Here is a 21,074-nt window from a genome sequence, read left to right on the forward strand (position 1 = left end):
AAATCCGTAACTTTGTCTCTGAACTGTTGTGGGAGTGCCACAGCTTCGCACTTCCCCTTTCTCTGGTACAAGATGCCTCCTTTAATCAAGTAAACAGTGTCTGCAAGACAGCTTACCTGACCTTGACTAGCCCCCTCTACCTCTGTTACCTTCTCAAACCAGGGTTTTAGAGTAGGGTCGCTTCTTTGGAGTGCACCTAAATCTGAGGGAACATCAAACTCAAGTTGGTTATTTGGCTTAGGGAACAATGCTGTACCTTTTTCCCCTGAGCCTTTGAACTTTTCTCTTCTTTTCTGAGCCCTAGACTTCCTAATCTTCCCTGGCTCCGTTTCGAGAGACTCCTCAAAAAAGGGCAGTTCTTGCATCCTTTCCTTTGCACTTTGTGCTCTTGTGACTACATGACAGGGTTTAAATGGTTCAACTGTCATCTCTAGAGGAAGTGAGCTTCCAGATTCATCACCTAAGCCTTGAGTGTCTTTCTCAGCACTCACTTGAGGGTCATAATCCGACTGATGTATTAGATCAAAAAGAGTGGGGATGTCATTACCAAGTATCACTGAATATGGCAAACTGGGAACAACAGCTACCACTAACAAGTAGGTTTGACCTCCTACTGTCAGGTAAACCTCAGCAGTGGGGTACCTGTGTTTGTCTCCATGCACACAACTTATTGTAGCCCCAACCCCACTTAGCTTTTCTCCTGAAATTATGCTAGAGTGTACAAGAGTTTGGAAGCACCCAGAGTCAAGCAAAGCTTCCTCTTTACGCCCATTAATTAAAACAGGGACAGTACAAGCTTTCTTTCCTACTGGCTCTGTGGCTGGTCTTGGAACTGCACATAAGAGATGGTTTTGACTTAAGTGCAGGGCAAAATTGTTGTGTATGGCCAAAGTTATGACAGTGATAACATTTAATATCCTGAACTGAAGACTTAAAGGATTTCTTCACATTGTGAGGTCTATGGGAAGGGAGCTGCCTAGAACTAGAAAGATTTCTAGCCTGAACTTGACCAGAACCCTGTTCACCCCCAGTGGACTTACTTGGTTGGGCGTAGTGGGTCTCCCGGCTGAAGTAGGTGCTCTTGCTTCCTTTTCTGGCTGAAGTGAAAACCTCTGCGAGGCTAGCTGCTTCCTTTGCAGTCTTCGGGTCATGCTCACGTATCCAAATCTCCAGCTCTGGATTAACCATTCTCAAAAACTGCTCCAGAATTATCTGCTCAGATATTTCTTCTACAGTTGATTTTTCAGGTTTAATCCATCTTGAAAACAGGTCTTTCAATCTTACATAAAGTTCACGTGGCGTCTCACCTGGCTCAACTTTCAGAGATCTGAAGCGGCGTCTGTAGGTGTCAGCAGTGATCTCATATTTTGCCAGAATTGCCTCTTTCACCTTATCATAATTCTCAGAGTCTGTTAAATCCATAAGAATGTAGGCTGTGCGGGCTCTACCTGTCAACAGGGGAACCAGACGAATAGCCCACTCATCTCTGGGCCATCGACACACGTTTGCCATTCTTTCAAACGTAGTCAGAAAATGTTCAATGTCATCTTCTGGTGACAGAGGAAAAAGTTTTGGTTCAATTAAAGACCTGGACCCACTGGCCACTGGAATGTCTTCACCATTGAATCCAAGTTCTTGTTCTTCAGATGTTGTAGGGGGCGCTGGCGCCTCTGGTGGGTCAGGCTTATCAGTTACAGCGTTAACTTGTAGCTGGATTTGCTGAAATTGATGCTGCATGCCTTTCCACCTTTGCTCCTGACGTGACAAATCCTTCTCCCACTTTTGGTCTCTGGCTGCTTGAGACCGCATAAGAGATTTCACCAACCCTGTTAACTCCTCCAATTTGTCCTCAGGGCTTGTTGCTGCCATGGCCTCTAGCTCAGATGAAGCTCCAACTAGTGATGGGACGTTCTGTATCGAGGCTTCGGAGCGTGTGTCGAGTAATGGAGGGGGCGTTTCCGCGAAGCGCGTATCGAGGCTTGCTTCATTTATGGGAGGAGCTGAAAATGATGACGTCCGAAGCCTCGCTGCCCGGCTGTACCACGTGACTGGTTCATGAAGCGGTTCGAACTTTGCCGCAAATAATCATTTTCCATACTGCCAGCATAAATATACACAGTATACTGCCATCACTACACTATAGGTGTTTTACACACTCCTTTTGTTGTTGACATTTACAGGCTGTGTGCAAAATGCCACACTCTTCAAATTCATGCCAGCTATTATTTTTACGTCCAGTAGGTGTCCTGCTAGAGCAAATGAAGCTTCATGAAGCTTCGCGTTGGGGTGAACCAATTGGATGAAAAGCTTCAGTGCTTCATGGGGCTTCATCTGCCCATCACTAGCTCCAACTCCTTCATCAGGCTGCTCCTCTTGGCCTGGCTTTCTTCCACCTCTTGTCATCATCTTCTCACTGTGGCATGAGTGACACACTCCTGACACCACTTGTAACAGTGCAGCCCTTAGCGGCTGGAAACACAGTGAGACAGACCAAGGCAAGTGTAGTGGAACAAAGTATTTATTTGCTATATGGCTCTCCTTACAACAATTAACTTGTCGAGCTTCTTCACAGCACAAAAATCCACCTCTAATGACAACTGGCAGCCTTAAATATGTTCAGCTGTCACAGACTTAACCATTATTCCACTCTCAGGTAAATTCTTAAATCCCAACCTTCCACCACAGTATACAATATATCAATAAGAATAAATAAATACATAAATACATCTTCACATTTACATATTAATAAATATTTCACACTTTAATGTTACACAAAACCCAATATTATAAAAACCCAGAAACCCAAGCACAAAAAGATTCACCACACTCTCTTTACCCATGGTCTCTCCCGGAACCTTTAAATGGTGTCTGGACCCCCAGGGAAACATTTGCCCAAACACCTTGAAGAGGACACAGGCAAGAAAGGTGAGTAATCATTAACTTACAAACACTTATTTGCACCACTTTTATCCCTAGATTTCACACACACATTTGCATTAGTTTTCCTTACTGGTAAACCTTAATCACAATCTCAATCACCATTCTTCTCTCCTGACAGACAACCACCACATTCCTTGATGAGGAGCAGCTGTGCAGGATCTGAAACAAGGCCACCAACTGATTTTAAAATTCCCAATAAATAGTCAATAAATATTTAAACTTCTTGTGTGCAAATCCATGCTTAAAGTGCAATGCTCATAAAGTGCTTGATAAGGTGCTTTTAATAAAGTGAAAGGTGTGCTCTAAAGTGCTATACAGACAATACAATATAAATAAATGCAGTAAGGGAGTCCTCTTCCTTACACTCTTAATGAAAACTTCTTGACTTGTGGATTTATTTGTGGTTTTGTCTGTTCGTCTTTGCTAATGCAAAGAGAAAATTAGTGTTGAAATATATGTAGACCTGTAGAAATTTACTCGTTCGTGTAGAAAAACAGTCAAATGAAACATTCTGGACTTTTACCATTTAAAAAGGGGAAAAACCTTTATCCTGTAGATGTGAGAGCAGTCTGATGAAAACACACTTTTGTCTTTTAATTGTTTAAGCCTAAACAACAAAGGGAGAGAGAAAAATGATTAATAGATCGATAGTTGTGACCAGTTTATGAGCTGCTGATCTGCACATAAAATCATTTCATCATTTGATTGTTTTTCCATGTACCATCTATATTTACGGATGGATGTTAATAAGGTTTTATTGATGTTGGTTTGGTTTACAAAGGTGGAAAGTTAACATAGTACAAATACTTAAGTAGATTTTTCACATATGTTTACTTCACTTGAGTATTTATTTTTAGTTTTACTCCCTACATTATTAAACTGTGTATAAATATCTGTGCTTTCTACTCCTTACATTTCCAAAGCAGACTTGTTCCTTTAAGTTCATCTAGTGTTTATACTCAGGGATTAAAGTGGGCTGGAGTTATGGTTGTGGTACTTCAGAGTAGCTAGTGTGTTGTTGTGTCCGGGGAAAACAGGTTAGTTTGCATTCATGTGGTGAATTCACTATAAAACACTGTTGGACTGCTTATGGTTACATCAAGTGTGGCAGAAATGAATGTGCATTTAAGATAATGATGCTTAGATTATTTAACTGAATTGAAACTTTATTCTAGCTGTATACTGTCTAGTGTGAAGCCGCATAGTGTGAGTGTAGGGGATGGACATCAGATATGATAGCTGGTGAAACTGCGTACATGTTGTTAAGTTCAGTTGTGTAAATCCACAAAGAGCAGCAGGTCAGCTGATTGCAGCCTTTACACTAAGAAAACTTTATGAAGCTTACATCAGAAATTATTGTGGGCCATCATTTTTTCCCCACACTGAGCGCCATTACTAATTTTAGAGTTCCTCCACCACTTCAACCCCTGACTGCGCATTTTCCTGTTTAGAGGCAAAGTCACCCTCTACAAAGTAGGCAACAGGAAACAGTTATTGTTTTGAAATCTTTCAAATCAAAATAAGCACATTCATTAGAATTAGAATTTAGATTAGAATAATATTTGTATTCTTGTGCACTGATAATATTTTCTGATTATATTCTTATATTAATATAGCACAAGCTTTAGTTACCTTGTAACCTGTAAACTGTACTTTTTCACTTTTACTCAAAGAAGTTGTTTCAGTGCTTTTACTGGAGAATATTTTTTAAAAACACGGGTATCTGTACTTCTACTTAAGTAAAGAACGTCTGTACTTTTGCCCCCTCTGATGGTCTGTGTAACTCATTACTATCATCTTCACATCATGGGGTGTTTTTGGGGGGGAAACCAAGAATCCAGCTCTCTGTGAAAACAACAGGAAATGAGCAGATACACTGTCAGAGTGGGGGTACAGATACTGAGTTTTATTTAGAGGCAGTGCCTGTGTGGTTATGACTGAATATGTACTGTTAACAGTAATTTTGGGGAAACTCCAGAACTGACACCCTGTTATGGAACCATAAGTCATATCAAGATGATGAGCTTTGGGACTGTTGTGAGGACTGTATGCACATGTTCAGATGCTGTGTAGGTGTTCAAGTCTCTGATTTTGATTTATCCAGAAAAAAAGATTCTGCTGTCGGAAGATTATGTCAACTGTATTTGATTTGGGAGGATTGCCAAAGTGGGAGACTTTGGCAATCCTCTCCAAAGTCTCCCGCTGCCCATCTTAATGTGACCAGAGGTACAAAACAACAGAGATGCTTCTGTGTGCACAGGTGCTCAAGTGTGAACTCAGAGCAACAATTAAAACAAACACACTCCAGATGAACCTGCTGTGATTCATGCAGATGAGTCAGGATGTTTTTTATGGTGTTTTTATTCTCCCTGTTTTTCCGTTACAGCTCCCTTTATTATGTGTTAGCTGCTTAAGTGCTGGTGTCCTGGTTCTCTCTGCGATTCTCCTTTAGTTAAACAAGCACGTCTAATGTTTCTGCTATTGGTGATGTGTTTTAGCAGGACAGAAAAAAAAGGTCATTACTTCTGTTAAATCTCTTCGATTTTGTTCCTCATTTGCATATTTTCTGCTTGGCTGCAGAAGCTGAAAGTGAAACAGTCACTGTGTGCCTGCACTAATGTTTCCCTGTGATGCTTGCAGTGGTGTTTTTGTGGACTTTTATGGTTTTACAGCTTTACAGCCTATCAACACGACTGATTAGAGAGGGATTGTAGATGGTGAGGTATTTAGTGAAGACCTTACATGTTGTTTCAGTAACAATTAAATTCACCCTGATTATTTTCATCTTGTTTTTACTGCAGCTGTAACATTTGTAAAACGACACTGAGAGCCTGTTTCTGCATCTTTGTGCTGCTCTTACAGGAGTTAAATGTTCAGATGATGATTCCAGCTGTTCTTCAACCTGCAGAAACCATCATAAAGCTACTACATCTGGATTAGAACAAACCAGTGTTTTTAATATCAGTTTAGTCAAGTTTATTGTTTCTGCCCAGGGTTCAGGTACAGAAATGGTCGTCTCAGAGATGACAGTATCTCAAACTAGCAACGTCAAAACAGAACAATAAAATAAATACATGCACATCTATGCAAAACAAACAAATGAGCCAGTTACTGATCTGAAACATAGTTAACAATGTCCATGAAAAAAAAAATCAACAGCTCGCACACTACAAGTTTCCAACTTTACCAGTTGTTTTGCAAATGTTTCCAGCACTCGTGATTTTCGTCGGACAATAACACAAATCAACGCCATTGTAACATGACAAAAATGCATTGAAAAATTCAAAAAGGAAGAAAACTCCAGCGCTATCTTATTAAAAAAAAAATAGTTCCACATGTTTATTAAAGAGGGAAAAGAAAACTACTGTAATTTAATACAAACAACTGAAACATACAGGATAAAAGCCAGGTGAACAAAATCCAGAGAAAATCCAGGGAACAGACCTGAGAAACACAGATATATGCACCAAAAACAGTATGCAGTACCATCATAGACAGCCATATAACAACTAGAAGTAGACATAGTAGAATACACAGAAAAAAAGACATTGGTAAGGGAACACTAATAGAAATGATAAAGTAACAACTTTGATGACGTTTAATTAACTGTTTAATAACTGTGTCACCTGATGGTGACAGAAGATCTCCTGTTTGACTGATATACAACATTCACTAATGTTTTCTCTGGGCTACTCCATGAGACACGCTGGTTTTCTACTGAACATTACATGAGTCATATTGATATTTTCTATGAATTTGCATCTTCTGCACTGGTGTTAGATAGTACCTATTAGTTGTGTGTGTTTCTCTCCCTGTGATTATTATTATTACACACACACACACACACACACACACACACACACACAGATACTCGCACTTACATGCACACACACATGCACACACACATGCAGTGTTGTAACCTTCTGTGACCATGAGAATAAAAGGCTGCAATAAAGGCTGTTTATTTATTTTATTTTAAGGTGGATAAGCTACCTGATTTCCCCACCAGTTTTTAATTTTTTTAAGGAGGTCTGGTTTGTCCGCCAGTTTTCAAGGAGGTTTAAGGATGGTTTCACCACCGAAAGGAGGTTTTTTTCTCCGCCACTGAGGACGTAAAGTGTTTGGTTTTGTATGTAAGGAGGATAGAGCTCTCACTGGTGACTCTGCTTTAAGGGAGATCATAGGCCTATTTTGTGTGTGAACAAGTGTGGGCCAGACGTGGTCTGTGTGCGGCTGAAAGTTGTCTTGTTAAGTGTAAATGCATTACTAGTCCCTAAGGACGCTAAGGACCCCAAAGCGCTTTACACATTTAGTCATCCACCCATTCACACACTGGTGATGGCTGGGGCGCACTGACAGAGGCGAGGCTGCTGGACACTGGCGCCACCGGGCCCTCTGACCACCACCAGTAGGCAACGGGTGAAGTGTCTTGTCCAAGGACTCAACAACCGAGACTGTCCAAGCCGGGGCTCGAACCGGCAACCTTCCGATTACAAGACGAACTCCCAACTCTTGAGCCACGATGGGGAATAAACTGAGTAAGTAGTAAGTATGCCTTGAAAGGGGATGGAAAACATTGCAAAGTATTCACCAGGCAGCACGTAATATGTAGATCACTGAAGGAAGAAAAGAAGTGAAATTGTGCGCAAAGCAGTGTAATGTGTCTGAAGTCACTGTGTGTGTGAACCACAGAGAGGTGTGAAAGTGTGTGGGTGAGAATAGTCTCCAACGGGGGAAGAGGTGATTCTGCAGGTCAGCTTCTACCCCAGTGGACAGAAAAGAAAGAAAATAGTTGTGCTGTTGATGAAAAAAAAGGAATTGATAAATGAAGAGCTCAGCCTAAGGCAACTTCAATCTCACTTTCTGTTTTAAAGAAAGGAGAGTTCAAAAACCAGAGAGAGAGATGTGTGTTGTTTTAGGCGTCTCTCTATTGTGAAAACAGGGTTAGCAGAGGCGAGGGTGCCGGGTTAGCCTCGCCACTGCCTCTGCGAGGCTAACCCGGCCTAGCAGAGGGTGTGACTTGCAGGTGAAAAGCAGACCAGGATCAAATTTCCACATGCAGCAGTTGGACGACAATTATAGGTTAACATCATTAGAAACACCCAGGCCGAGTCTTGGCTGAATTGTGTTTACAGGTTAACTCCTATGTGTTTCTCACCCCGAGAAAGCAAGCTCCACGGAAGCTAACCTCTGCCTGAAGACAAGGAGTGCAGTTCTAGAACAATGAGATGGATATCAAGAGCTCACAGCAGGTCAAGAGACAGCAGTATCCTGAGCAGAGAGGTCCAGCAGCGCTTTGGGCAAACGGCATCAGAGAGAAAGAAAACCCATCACCTGACTGGATGGACATGTGTTTCCAGCAAGCTACAACTTCACTGTGTGACATTTGCCACTTTTGGAGTGAAATGCCAAGATGAGACAGTGGAAAACACAGGCCAAAGCTGAAGAGAACTGACTGCCATTGGACTGCAGAGTGGGAGAGGAGAACAGAGTGGAAGAAGTAGGTGAGTATACAGAGGAATGCTGTTGTTTAGTGTGGGAAATCAAAATTTGGGTTAGCAAACCTGTGAAAAAGGAAAATAACTGCTTTAAGTGGGAACATTTGAGGAGTCTGAAGCACTACAAAATGAAAAAGGTACACAAAAAAAACACAAACGGAAAATGTATTAATCCTACTAACCCTACATACACATACAATGAAACTCATGAAGACCAGACAGCATCTTAAGCATGTGATTCTGTTTGTCATCTTATCCAAGTCACTTAGATGAGAAGTGATACATAGACTAGTGGACTAATATTATGGGAGGACAGATGATTGCATCAAAGCTGGGGGAAAACAGAATGCTGATGAGGGGTCTTGAAAGAGTGAGCTGGGCGAGCTAATAGGTTGTTGAGTTTCTGAGGTGTGTGAAGAAGTTTTAACATGGCACACATCTGATTACATGAGAAGAAACTTATTATGTGAAAAGACATCAGGGTTATGTTGTATGTTGTGTGTCGCAAGGTGTGTGGCTGATGGATGAATGCTTGAGATTAATCTGGCCGATGATTTGTCTTTTGTTACAAATTTGAACCTGACAATTAGGTTTGGTATGATTTACCCTCCTGGGACGAAGAGCATATGTCATGACTTAACAAGGCTTTTCTTTTCTTTTTTCCTTTTTATTTTGTTACAACTTGCCTAATAAATCTGCACTCCCTGTATGTGCTGCGGCACAGTGGTTGGAAACACTGATTTAGAGTTCAAGGAGATGTTAGTGACATCAGAGCCGTACGTATTAACAGGTACACGTCCCTCACTCATCCTCAAAAGAAGATGCAACAGATGCTGCTGCCTTGGTTTGAAGACACCTGCATGCATACTTAGAAAATCCATCTGTACATGTCAGTAAGTGTCTCACATCATCGTTACTAATGTGTCTGTCATCACTATAACTGCATGTGTACAATGTGGAAATTGATGTTATGTAACGATGATACAAAAACAATATCAGAACATAATTTGATTCAGCAAATCCTATTTATTAACAACTATTAGTATGAATAAAACATTCTGTCATCTTTTAATAGCAAAACACATTAAAGCAGACGTGTGTCCAAACCTCCTCCACTAACACATCCGTTTCTATGGTGCTGTCATCAGCTCGAGGCACAGCGGCACCCTTACTAACTCCATCAGGCACATTTAAGTCACTACAATCTTTTCATAATCCCCCATCGTTCAAGAGTCAGGTATCTCTGAAGATTTCCAGAGTACTTTTTCACACACATCCAAGTCATGTAGTTGCAGTACCTCGACCGTAGCATTGTCCAACTCATTCTGAGTCGCTTGTCTGATGGATCCTGTGTTCTGCTGTTTTAACCAGTCCAGCTGGTGCTGGAGGACCGAACACTGGTGATGGACTGCACTGTGCTGAGACAGATTTTGTGTTATAGGCTTCATGTTATGGACGCACAGTGTGAGCACTCAGGTCGCATCAGAGCATCGGGCCGTATAGTGTGAGACCTGCATCGTGACCTACAAACTTCTAACCCCTGTGATTCACTCATACAGAGTCAAACATGCTGAATATGAAGAGTAGTATCATTTAAACTCACATGATTATCAGCCATAAGAACAAATTCAGATTTATATTGATGTAAGGTATATAAATGTAAGTACAGTTTGAATCACTGCAATATTATTTTCACACATCAATGGACCACTGAACTTCTCAGCTTCTAAAATGTAAAGCCTCATTTAGAAACTACACAAGTACATATAATGGTCAGGGATCAACATGAACCTGTCTTCTCTATCTGACTTTAATCAACTCTGCAGTGGCTCCAAGTCCATAAAGATAAAGTCCAGCATAGAGCGGCTGAGTGAATGTGGTCTGGACTCTGTGGAGGAGAGTCATGGTTTCAGAGACGCTGTAGAAAGACAGAATACCTGCTCTGTGATCCAGGTACACTCCTACTCTGGAGGACCGAGGACCTGAGAGGACAGTTTGGACTTTGTTGTGTCGAAATTTATAACTGTTCATGTCACAATATAATGCCCAAGATTTGTCATTGAATCCAAATAAACATTCATTGCCCCTTCCTGCTCTGCTGATATTCTTGTATGCGACTGCTACACGAACTCCTCTCCCTCTCCACTCCACCTCCCAGTAACAACGTCCAGTCAGACTCTCTCTACTCAGGACCTGATAACATCCTGTGAATCTGTCTGGATGATCAGAATAAGACTGTTGTTGTTCCATACTTGTTACTTTTCTGTTCCCCTCAGATAATAACAGATGTGTGTTTGCTGTGTTTGGATCCAGTGTGATTTCATGTGAATGTTTTAAGAATCCAGCTCTGGTCTTTGGCTCTGCTGGTGACAGTAAAACATCCACTTCAGTGACTGTCAGTGAGATGTTTGTCCATTCCTCTCTCAGAATGTCCTGTAGTTTATCTCTGGTCTCTGACACAGCTGCTGTCACATCCTCAAAGTAGCTCAGAGGACGAATATTGATGCTGGATGAGTGTGTAGACTCACTGAGTGCTGACAGTGAGGGGTAGTTGTGTAGAAACTGGTTGTGATCCTCTGTGTGTGAGAGCTGCTCCAGCTCGCCGTCTTTCCTCTTCAGCTCAGCGATCTCCTGCTCCAGCTTCTCCTGAAGCTCTTTGACTCGACTCACTTCAGTTTCCTGCTGGGATCTGACCTTCTTCTTCATATTGGATCTTCTTTTCTGGATGAGACGGATCAGCTCAGTGAACATCTTCTCACTGTCCTCCACTGCTTTATCAGCAGAGCCATTGATGGCCTCCACCTCCTGTTGAAGCAGCTTCACATCTTTCTCTCGCTCCTGGATTCTCTGCTGGATGTTTAGTCGTCTCACCTCGAGCTCCTTCTGCTTCTCAGTCCTTTCTGCTGCAGCTGGGACTGTTTCATGGCCTTTATGTTCATCCATTGTGCAGAGATAACAGATACTCTGCTGATCAGTACGACAGAAAATCTTCATCACCTCATCATGACGAGAGCAGATGTTCTCCTGGAGCTTCTTGGAGGGGGCCACCAGCTTGTGTTTCTTTAATGGAGCTGCATCATAGTGAGGTTGGAGGTGTTTCTCACAGTAAGAGGCTGGACAAGATAAACAGGACTTGATGGCTTTCAGCTTCCTCCCAGTGCAGACATCACAGGCCACATCTTCAGGTCCAGCATAGCAGTGATCAGCTGGAGCAGCTTGGAGTCCAGTCTTCTTCAGCTGCTCCACTAAAGCTGCAAACATGATGTTTTTCTCCAGGACAGGCCTCGGTGTGAACGTCTTCCTGCACTGAGGGCAGCTGTGGATTCCCTTCCTGTCCTCTTCATCCCAGAAACCTTTAATACAGTTCCTGCAGTAGCTGTGTCCACAGGCTGTAGTCACTGGATCCTTCAGTAGATCCAAACAGATGGAACAAGAGAAGGTTTCTCGGTCCAGCTGAACTCCTTTCTGCGCCATTTCTCCTCTCAGTGTCAGTGACTGTGTGAGTTTCACTTCCTTATAACTGAAACTAGTCTGAGCTCTGATCTCAACAACATGTTTCTGCAGTGAATGGAGCCTGTCAGCTCTTACACGTCACCACATGTTGGTTACACCCATCTTCAAAGTGAAGATCTGAAGGGCAGGGAACGAGGAAACACGTGGACAGAGAGGAGGTGCTGTGTTTAAGAGCAGGAAGAAGAGGGAGGTTATCAGGCTGTGCTTCACTCCAGGAAGAGGAGCAGTTAGAGAGTGAAACTGTGTGTTTAACCCTTTTTATTTACTGCTTCTTCTATATAAATAATTTTTAAAAATCCAGCTTTAATGAACACTGGACAGAAATGTCTCAGGTAACAATAACTGTCAGAACAGCAGAGGCTGCTGACCTAATCAAAGCATATGTGGAGAGCAGGGTTAGGTTAGCAGACATATGCTGGTTGCTTTTATTTATTTATTTATTGCTTTTATAGGCAGTAATCGATGTTGCTGTAACAGGATGAGAACTAGATAAATGCCACTGCATTGCTTTGAACAGTCAGCAGAGTCTGCACATATAATTACAGATATTCCTGCAAAAAGTTAATTACTCAAAAGAATCTTGCATTTTAGTTTTGCATTTATAACAGCTGCTGCAACAGAAATAACCATGTTCTTTACATTAAAATAGCAACAAACCTTTCTGGAACAACTTTCAAGGTTCATGGCGAAGACAAAGATCTAATGACATGAAGACTCCAGTGAAACTTAAAGTATTAGGAACCAGTTTTAATGCGTGACCAACACATTTCCCCCTGTGGCCTTCACCAGGGTCATTGCTAAATACCCTTGTGATTGTGAAAAGACTACTGGTCAAGTCAAAAAGGAGTGTATGGTAAAATGACCAATGACCATGTGACAAGATCAAGCAAGCATTTTTCTGATGTGTTCACCGCTCAATGGTTTGTTGTCATATTGAACAAAATATTAGGTTCTCTTTGTATATTACACTCAGGCATCAGGAAAGAGTGGTAACTAGTTCATAGTTTTTAGCTAATGACATGTCAATCACAAGACATTGCTCAGAAAACGTGCAGATTCTCAGCTAGATCCACCTTCCACTCTTTACTTACAGTTTCACAACAGCAAACAAACACACAAATAAGTTGAAGTAATTGTTTCCTGTATGACTTCACTGGTCTCGCATCAGTAAGGACTTTTGCTCCTTGTTGCTTGACATCATTGAGGTGGTGAGCATACATTTATCCCCAGACATGTCCATGTACACAAACATTAAACAACTTCTTTCTGACTTGTTTCACACTTTTGCACCACTTCAGAGGAATCCCCTTAACCTCAAATCACTGTTTTCTTAAGGTATGACTTACCTTCACAGCTGTGTGGATTACGCATCATGTCACAGAAGGTCCACAAGCATAGATGCACGTGTGTGTTCATGTCTGTAAGCTATTATTGTTTCATCTCACTGAAAGCACAAATGCCATCCTCTCTCTCTCTATTTTTATATGAGGATGGGGTGGACAAAATAACAGGAACACCTCACAACAGTGATGGCGCTGAGTTGCAAAGCTGCCTGAGCTGCATTAGAGACTGCGCTGGTGTTATTCACCTATAACGTGCTACAGTTCGTGCTTCCCTGTGTGTGTTGCTTACAAGAAGGTCAACAAACACACCGCAGTGCTGCAGGCAGAACATACATAATCAATCAGCCCTCAGTGCAAGCTACAAAAATAAAATATGGGACACACACACACAGCAGCCTGCTCTGATATCTATAGCTTCCTATTAAAAGAGAATGTGTGTGTGTGTGTGTGTGTGTGTGTGTGTGTGTGTGTGTGTGTGTGTGTGTGTATGAGGGATTAAAACACCTAATAAAGTCAGGGAAAAGCTCTCAGACTCGCAGACAGTAAAATTCAACATCAAAACATCCGGCTGGGACTCATTAAACTGTGAGGGTTTGTAGGAAATGCAGCGCGCGCGCACACACACACACACACACACACACACACACACACACACACACACACACACACACACACACACGCACACACACAGTCATGTTTTCATATCCTTCCCTAGATGTTTATCCTAACACTAGCCCAGTGCTTCCCAAAAACGGTGCCGTGGCACACAGGTGTGCCGTAGAAGATTATCTGGTTTCACCTGATTAGTACTCCAAGTGACCGCAGTGAGTAACAGGCAGAACAATTACATTCTCTTCCACTAGAGGGCGGTACAACCACCTGTTCTAATTAAGTTGGTTGTCAAACAGAAGAAGATATTACATAATAGTCATGCTGTCAGAACACAGCACATAATAGCAATAGATAAATATTTGAAGAGAAAAAGCAGTCAGTCTGGGTCCTGGAGAAAATTCCAGCCCACATGAAGGCCGTCATGAGTGATGGTCAGAAGAAAGCAAAAAAGGTATACTGGGGACAAACTGAGCCTATTTTACTAAGATAAATTATCAAAATGCTTTTTGAGACATTTTTGTTTGGTGATGTGCTGTTTGATTTTTCTAATGTGAAATATGTGCCGTGGCTCCAAAAGGTTGGGAAACACTGGTCTAACCTATTCTGTGCCCATAAGGGCTGTTGGTCCCCACAAGTATGGTAAACTTCCAATTCTTGGTCCCCACACAGGTATGTAAACATGGTACACACACACACACACACTTTTTCCTAGGGGTACATGTGTGTGCATTTAGCCGTATTACTATTTTAGTGGGGACGTTTCTATGTTGTCACCCTTTGGGGACAGAAAAACAGGCCCCTGTAATATAAATCATTAAATCATAGGATGGAGTCTGAGTTTAACTCTGTCTTTTAGTAGATCTCCAACTTTAATTTGTCATGTAAATATCACAGAATTCAGTCTTAAGGAGATTAATTAGTTACTTTAATTATCTGGATACAAATTATAGCACTATGTTGGGCTGGTGTTCTGACTCCAGAGTGGATAAGCAGAAGATGGATAGATGACTTCTTCAGTCTCAGCTGAAGCCTCCACGGCTTTTCATTTGCTTTCTTTTATTTACCTTTTCCTTACTTTGCATCCTATTCTGTTTTATAACCTCTTTGTCCTTATTTACTTTATTTTTCCTCTTTTGTTTCTTTTTATCCTTCACATTAATGTACTTTTGTTTCTTCATCTTATTCCACTTTCCTTTGTCTTCGGTGTTTCCATCATTCCTGCTTCCACCTTCATTTACTTAGCTTGTCTTCATGTGTTTTTCTCTTTGCTTTATTTCCTTCCTCACTTGTCCTTCCCTATATTTCATTTGTTTCTCCTCTTTGAATTGTTTTTCTTTCCTTCATCTTTCTTTTGTATCCTAATCAATGTTTTCATTCCTTCCTTCCATTTCTGCCTCTTCTGTTTCCTCTTCCCCTCTGCCACTTTCTTCCCTTCATTTCCTTCGTCTTTTCTTCTTTCCCATCTTTGGTCTTTCTGGTTCATTTTTTTCACTCTTCAGCTGGTTTTGCTCTCTTTGTTTGGGATTTTGCAGTCGTCTGCCTGTTGTTGTGTCAGCTGGCGGTACGTTATCAGGCTACTACAAACACACATCAAACTCTACACACACTTTCACGCTGCACCTTTCATTTCCAGCAGGTTGTAAAAATAGAAAGCCCATAAAATCTGACTCTTTCATGTCGGAGCATTAGGCAGGAAGAAAACCATCCACATGTGCAGAGCACTGATGAGCAGCAGCACGGACCTGCTGCACAGCTTACATTAAATCATTAATTTTATCAATGAAGCTCAGAGAAAAGGAAAAAAAAACACCTACATGCTTCAGTTTTCCTCGTACGGGGTGTTGCAGCCAGTTCTGGTTGCATAATATTATCTGCTCTCCTACAAACTCCCACATACTGAAGCAGAAAGCTCGGTGCGAGGCTCAGACAGGAGATGTGTGGGAAGACAGAGATTCAAAGTCAGAGTTCGTCTCATCCTGGTTGAGAATAAATAAGCTTCCTTTAAACGGATTCTGAGTGTAGTAGAGTCTACTCCAAGACGCTGCTAAAATAAACTCGACTCATTAAAGTCTGGGTTTCCGCTGCTTTAATGAAGCGCAGTTTCTACATTCCTCCACGGAGATCAGATTCAGTCTCGTACCAGTGAAGTTGGTCTGAAAAACCTCAAGCTGACGTTAGAGCTCGCTACATTACCAAGTTCAACGTGGCTTTACGTTCACTTCCATCTGTCAGTCTCTTCTCCTTCCTTTCTCATATTTTTCCTTTTACTCTCTTCTTTCATCTTTTCCTTCCTCCTTTTTCCCTCCTCTTCCATTTTTCCTTCCTTTTCCCTCTCCCATTTTTTCCCTTCCTACCTTCCTCCATCCCTCCTCCCCCATCTTTTCCTTCCTCCTTTCCTTCTCTCCCTCCTCTCCTTGTCCCCCTTCTAGCCAGTTTCTTTTCCTCTTGTTGAATATGAGCGTTTGCAGTAAACAAACATTAAAATGACCAAGGAAGGAAGGAAGAGAACGATGTGTGCTTGTCAGCATTCAGCTCACCTGTAAATTTCAAGTGACGACTTCATTGAGGTCGTATGAGCCATTCTTTTACTTTGGTAAACCAGAGTTTACCTCAAAGCAGCTCTGTGTACACGGCATTTGGCCGTCTTTGTGAGGACATTCATCAACATCAGTGGGTTTCCCCGTGTATTTAGGAAGTACTACTAAGTGCTTAACTAAAACTCTGACCACAGCCTCATTTAAAGTGGTTTTTGTTTTTTGTTTTTTAAATTATTTGGTTTCAGTGGCAGACACCTTCAGCTCACTCATGTTTGGACATTTGGTGCTCTCCTCTTTATGATCAGCTGCAGGTGAAACGTTTAGAGGACATCTGTAAATTGCAGACACATAACCTGCAGTGTTAATACAACACAGGTGTGCATCAAGAGTGAAATCCAACTACCATAAAACTGAGTTACAAATTCTTCTGGGTCACTTTGGTTTGAGTTTTTCATAATAAAAGTCAAAGGAGCTGTAAGAAAAGCAGCAGAAAACTCCCATCACATTTCAAAAGCAATGTTTAAAACACAAAAGACAAGCAGTCAGCACTTTATAAAACTCATCTTTATTGATTCAGAGTCATCCCTCCATCCACGACAATATTTTCTCTGCTGTGTTCTTATAAAAAGCTGAATATGTACATCCTCTTGTATTTACATTATTTTACATGATTACATCGTCAGAGAGCCTCACACCTGCAAAAAGGTCAACTCTCCTGCCTGAAACGTATCACCTGTTGTCAGGGGAAATGAACAATAGAGCAACTTGCTCGTGGGTTGTTGCCTGGCAACAGCAGCTTATCGGATTAATATCGGTAAAGAGGAATTGTTTTTAATTATTTATCTTATTTTTCTAAATATTTCACAAGCTTAGAAAAACATGCGGAGTGACCCCATGTGCTGCGGCAGTGGGTTGGGAAAAACACAAATTAAAAAAGTAATGGAACATATAATGTAGTGCAATGCAAGTTTCTAATGTGAAGTCGTGACGAAAGTACAAACTAATAACAATAAAGTCGATGCACGTCAAAGAGTTTTTGTGCACTTTACATAAACACACAGTCTGAGGAAAGTTTAACAACAAAAACTGTAGCTAACACTAGGCTGCTAAACATCTCCTCATCAATCAGCTTAGTCCTGCACAAGAAGGTGAGAGGTAAAAATGATACAAAATACAGGGTGGAAAAATGTCCTAAAAAATATACACAAACCACTGATCAGACTTAATGCTGATTATCTGATAAATCATAGAAAGACATCAAAAGGTGGCTGGAAAACATAATGTGGAGAGCAGACTCAGAGCATAAATGTGGCTCTTTAAAACCTGCTTTGCTTCTCTAATGAGAAACAAAACAGGTTTTATTTTATGTCTGTAATATGACTTAAAGTAAAAGCACATAATTACTTAGGTATAAAAATATTTTATCCATGGAGGCAGAAAATGTTCACCGAGGTCATGTGAAGTGTTCAAGGGTCATTTTCACTTTTCTCTTCTTTATTTTAAAAACTGTGTTAATGCTAATGTTAGCAGCTATGTGTAAAGGCAGGAGAGGCCCCAGTCATTCAGGTCTTAGAGAGTGGTGTGCGATTCCGTGGCAACTACTGGTCGCTATGGAAAAATGTGTATTCCCAGACTCGTTGGAGAGTAGTTTCTAGCAACTGCCTGTAGTTTGCAAGGAAGGCGTCGCCTTGTCTGCAAACATCACCAACTATGCAGCTGTTAAACTGAGAAGCACAACACAAACTGGAAACAGAGATAGTTCACCTTCGAAATAAAAGTTGAACCTTTTGAAATGTACGTAGTAAGAAGCTAATTTTCTGTTTTGTGTTGGGGAGCAGTTGGCTAGTGTTTGCAGACAAGTTGGCAACTTCCAAGCGAACTACGGGTGACCACAACAATTTGCTAGCAACACAGTCACAAGGTGGTGCAGCTCAGCCTTCGTGATCAATTTCACAACAGGTAAGTGGTTCATAACCTCTGCACAGCTGAATGAATGACAGGTGTGCAGAAGGAAGAAAAATGATACATATAATAAAATAGTACCTAGCAGCAGTCAGCAATCACTTAGCAACCAGTCAGGGGAATATGCAATTTCCCCTAGCAACCAGAGGTTTCCATAGTATCAACAACTGCTCTCTAAGCCTGCGTGACCGAAGCCTAAGCTTTTAAAACATTCAAGACTCTCTCATTAATACTGAGCAGAAAAAAGGCCTCTCTCACACACAGAATGAGTTTAACAGCAACAATAACTCCGTACTTACAAAAGCTCGTGTGTGCAGCCCCCACCCCCTCCAGCCCTGACGGCGAGTAAATAACCACAACCCTGAAACTGAAGGCGCTAAATGGAAGTCAGCCACCTTTTGAACTGTTAACTCCTGTGCTTTCCCCACTTTAATACTTCAGTGTCTCAACAGAAACAGGCTAATGCCAGAGCTGAGCAGCAGCCGGTGCCACCCCTTTGAAAATGTTTAGGTTTTTGGCAGAAAGTTGTTGCACTACAAGTAAAACTGCGGCATAAATCATTTGGACATGTGCGTCTGCGAGTGATTTAGCGTGCAGTAAACCAGAGTAATCGCCTTTCTCTCTTTAAAAATAATGTTTCTGTAAAGCTTGACAAAGTTTCCAGTGTTACAACCATTGCAGATGTGAGGCTCTGCCTGTGGCCAACATGTTTCGAGGGTTTAGTCTTCCCTCTTTTTAATGATGGGAAAAGAAGCTTTAATTCCCGAATTTCACCGTTTCCAACGAATCCCAAGCACCAAGCATGTAACTCTGCCGCAGGATCAAAACACGCTGTTTAGAGGCAACAGAGATGAAGAATTTGGCTCAGCTGCTGAGAATAAATGTGAAACAATGTGATGGTTTAAAAAAAATACTGACTAAATGTGAGGTTTGGTTTATATGCTGTGACATCGCTCATCGCTGTTGCCTCTAAAAGTTGCCCGTGTCTCTCCAGCTGCCAAGATTTGGTACATTTGCATTGGTTAAACAGCATCTTTGACCTCCTTGTTGGTTCAGCAGCAAAACAAACAAACAAACAAACAAACAAACAAAAACAAATTGTTTGCCCTCGTTCTTCCTCTCATTGGATACATTCAAGAAATCCAACACTTCTCTTACAAGCCGTCCTCTCTGGGCCATTTTGATTGAAATAAATGCACTTGTTTGTCCATTTACATCCATGTTTTTTGTCCTTGTGGATTTATCAGTCACACTGTTTGAATTATCCACACTGGGTTCATCCACCCGCCTCTGCCAGCCAATCAGAGACGAGCTGTAACATTCACATCTATCAGTTTGACTGACGAGAAGAGTCGGATCCAGTCAGGACTTTGGTCAAAAAAGTCAAAGTGTGATGAGTTTCTGTTACTTTTCTTTAAAAAAAATGAAATAAAATAGCCGACCCCCAAATCCTTTAAAAAAAAAAAAAAATCTGGGCTTTAACCGCGTTTGATGATGTCACTTCCTCCTCAGTCCGTCTCTTTCTTCTTTTCGTCCAGGTCAAAGTCCAGCACGAGAAGTTTGGTCTCCTCAGTGCCGTTTCTGCTGCCGGCGGCGCACACCAGGCGAGTGTCGGACGCTCTGATTCGCCACACGACTCCACCTGGATCAAAGACGTGATTGGTTTAGCCACAGACATGTGATAACAGGTGAGGACATAAATAAAGTTCAGGTACTTATATATTTATTCTTAATATTTAATAACAGAGTGAATACTGCATCTACCTGCACCATTACAGTTCATTTAGCGTCTTTTCTACTGAAATGTGAATGTATTTAATCTGTTTGTTAGTTCCACATTAAAATGTTGACACTACAAAAAACCACATAATATATAATTGAGTCAGTTACTAAAAATATCTTCTTTGTATCATTTTATATGATGATGAAGTTGAGAATTTATTCATTTTTAATTTGTATATTTTTTGGACTGGGAAACACCGGTTGCTATAGAAACGTGTACTTTCTGACAAGATTGGGTGAAACTGGTTCCAAAGAGGTACATGAGCTACACCGAACACCACACTGTGACTGATTTAGTTGCTAGCAGACCGCCACGGTAACCTGTAATCTGCATGGAAGGCAAACCACTCACCAATCACGAGTGAAATTGTGAAAAGTGCAGTGCGAATGGGATACAGGCTGCTTGCTTACAAATTAAAAGTTGTGCTGTCATGCACGTTTCCAGCTGTGCAGGATGGAAAAAGTGACTGACTGCCTTCAAAGTGAAAGAAACCCCTGTGTTTCCACTTTGTGCATTTTCAAACTTTCACTACAATTCAGTGAATGGCAATCACAGCAGCCTTCTAGCAAAAACAAACAAACAGAAAAGCAAGCACCACATACCTCTTTGCAAATGAATTGACTCAGTAACAGCCAGAAAAATACATTTTTCCCTAGCGACCTAAGGTGGCGCGAACTCCTCACCTGATCCTCGGCTCTGCAGCGCCACCACGTCCCGCAGCCAAGCTCCGGTCCGCAGGTCCCACAGTTTGACCGTCCCATCGTCAGAGCTGGACAGGACCAAGCCACGACAGAACTGCAGGCACGTCACCGCCGACTGGTGCTTGTTGGGACCTGAAAAGTACGCATCATTACACCGTGACCCTTGACCTCAACCAGTTGTCTTT

General features: G+C 41.6%; 2 protein-coding genes and 1 pseudogene across 4 annotated transcripts in view; 1 reads left to right on the top strand and 2 right to left on the bottom strand.

Annotated features, from left to right (window-relative positions):
* Nucleotides 1-9,421: 9,421 nt before the first annotated feature.
* LOC309699311 (tripartite motif-containing protein 16-like) lies at nucleotides 9,422-12,042 on the bottom strand. The gene has a single exon (XM_082522289.1). The coding sequence runs from the start codon at nucleotides 11,910-11,912 to the stop codon at nucleotides 10,239-10,241; it is 1,674 nt and encodes a 557-aa protein (XP_082378415.1). The 5' UTR covers nucleotides 11,913-12,042; the 3' UTR covers nucleotides 9,422-10,238.
* The window catches only part of LOC309699741 (tripartite motif-containing protein 16-like), a 141,222-nt pseudogene continuing 132,054 nt past the window's right edge, over nucleotides 11,907-21,074 (top strand). The window contains exon 1 of the transcript XR_014280826.1: nucleotides 11,907-11,935. The product of XR_014280826.1 is annotated as a tripartite motif-containing protein 16-like (transcript). The remainder of the gene's footprint in view (nucleotides 11,936-21,074) is intronic.
* Nucleotides 16,986-21,074, bottom strand: part of LOC309699193 (F-box/WD repeat-containing protein 7-like) — a 48,211-nt gene continuing 44,122 nt past the window's right edge. For both annotated transcript variants that reach the window (XM_082522103.1, XM_082522104.1), the window contains 2 exons: nucleotides 20,872-21,021; nucleotides 16,986-20,047 (listed from right to left, as the gene is read on the bottom strand). In XM_082522103.1, coding sequence (XP_082378229.1) covers nucleotides 19,914-20,047; nucleotides 20,872-21,021 — 284 coding nt within the window. In that variant the 3' untranslated portion in view covers nucleotides 16,986-19,913. The remainder of the gene's footprint in view (nucleotides 20,048-20,871; nucleotides 21,022-21,074) is intronic.

The sequence above is a fragment of the Aulonocara stuartgranti genome (assembly GCF_965226115.1).
Source record: "Aulonocara stuartgranti genome assembly, chromosome: 3".
Taxonomy (NCBI): Eukaryota; Metazoa; Chordata; class Actinopteri; order Cichliformes; family Cichlidae; genus Aulonocara; species Aulonocara stuartgranti.

What these genes read in the sequence shown, in the direction of transcription:
- LOC309699311 (XM_082522289.1), bottom strand. Translation starts at nt 11,912, where the DNA reads ATGGCGCAGAAAGGAGTTCAGCTGGACCGAGAAACCTTCTCTTGTTCC.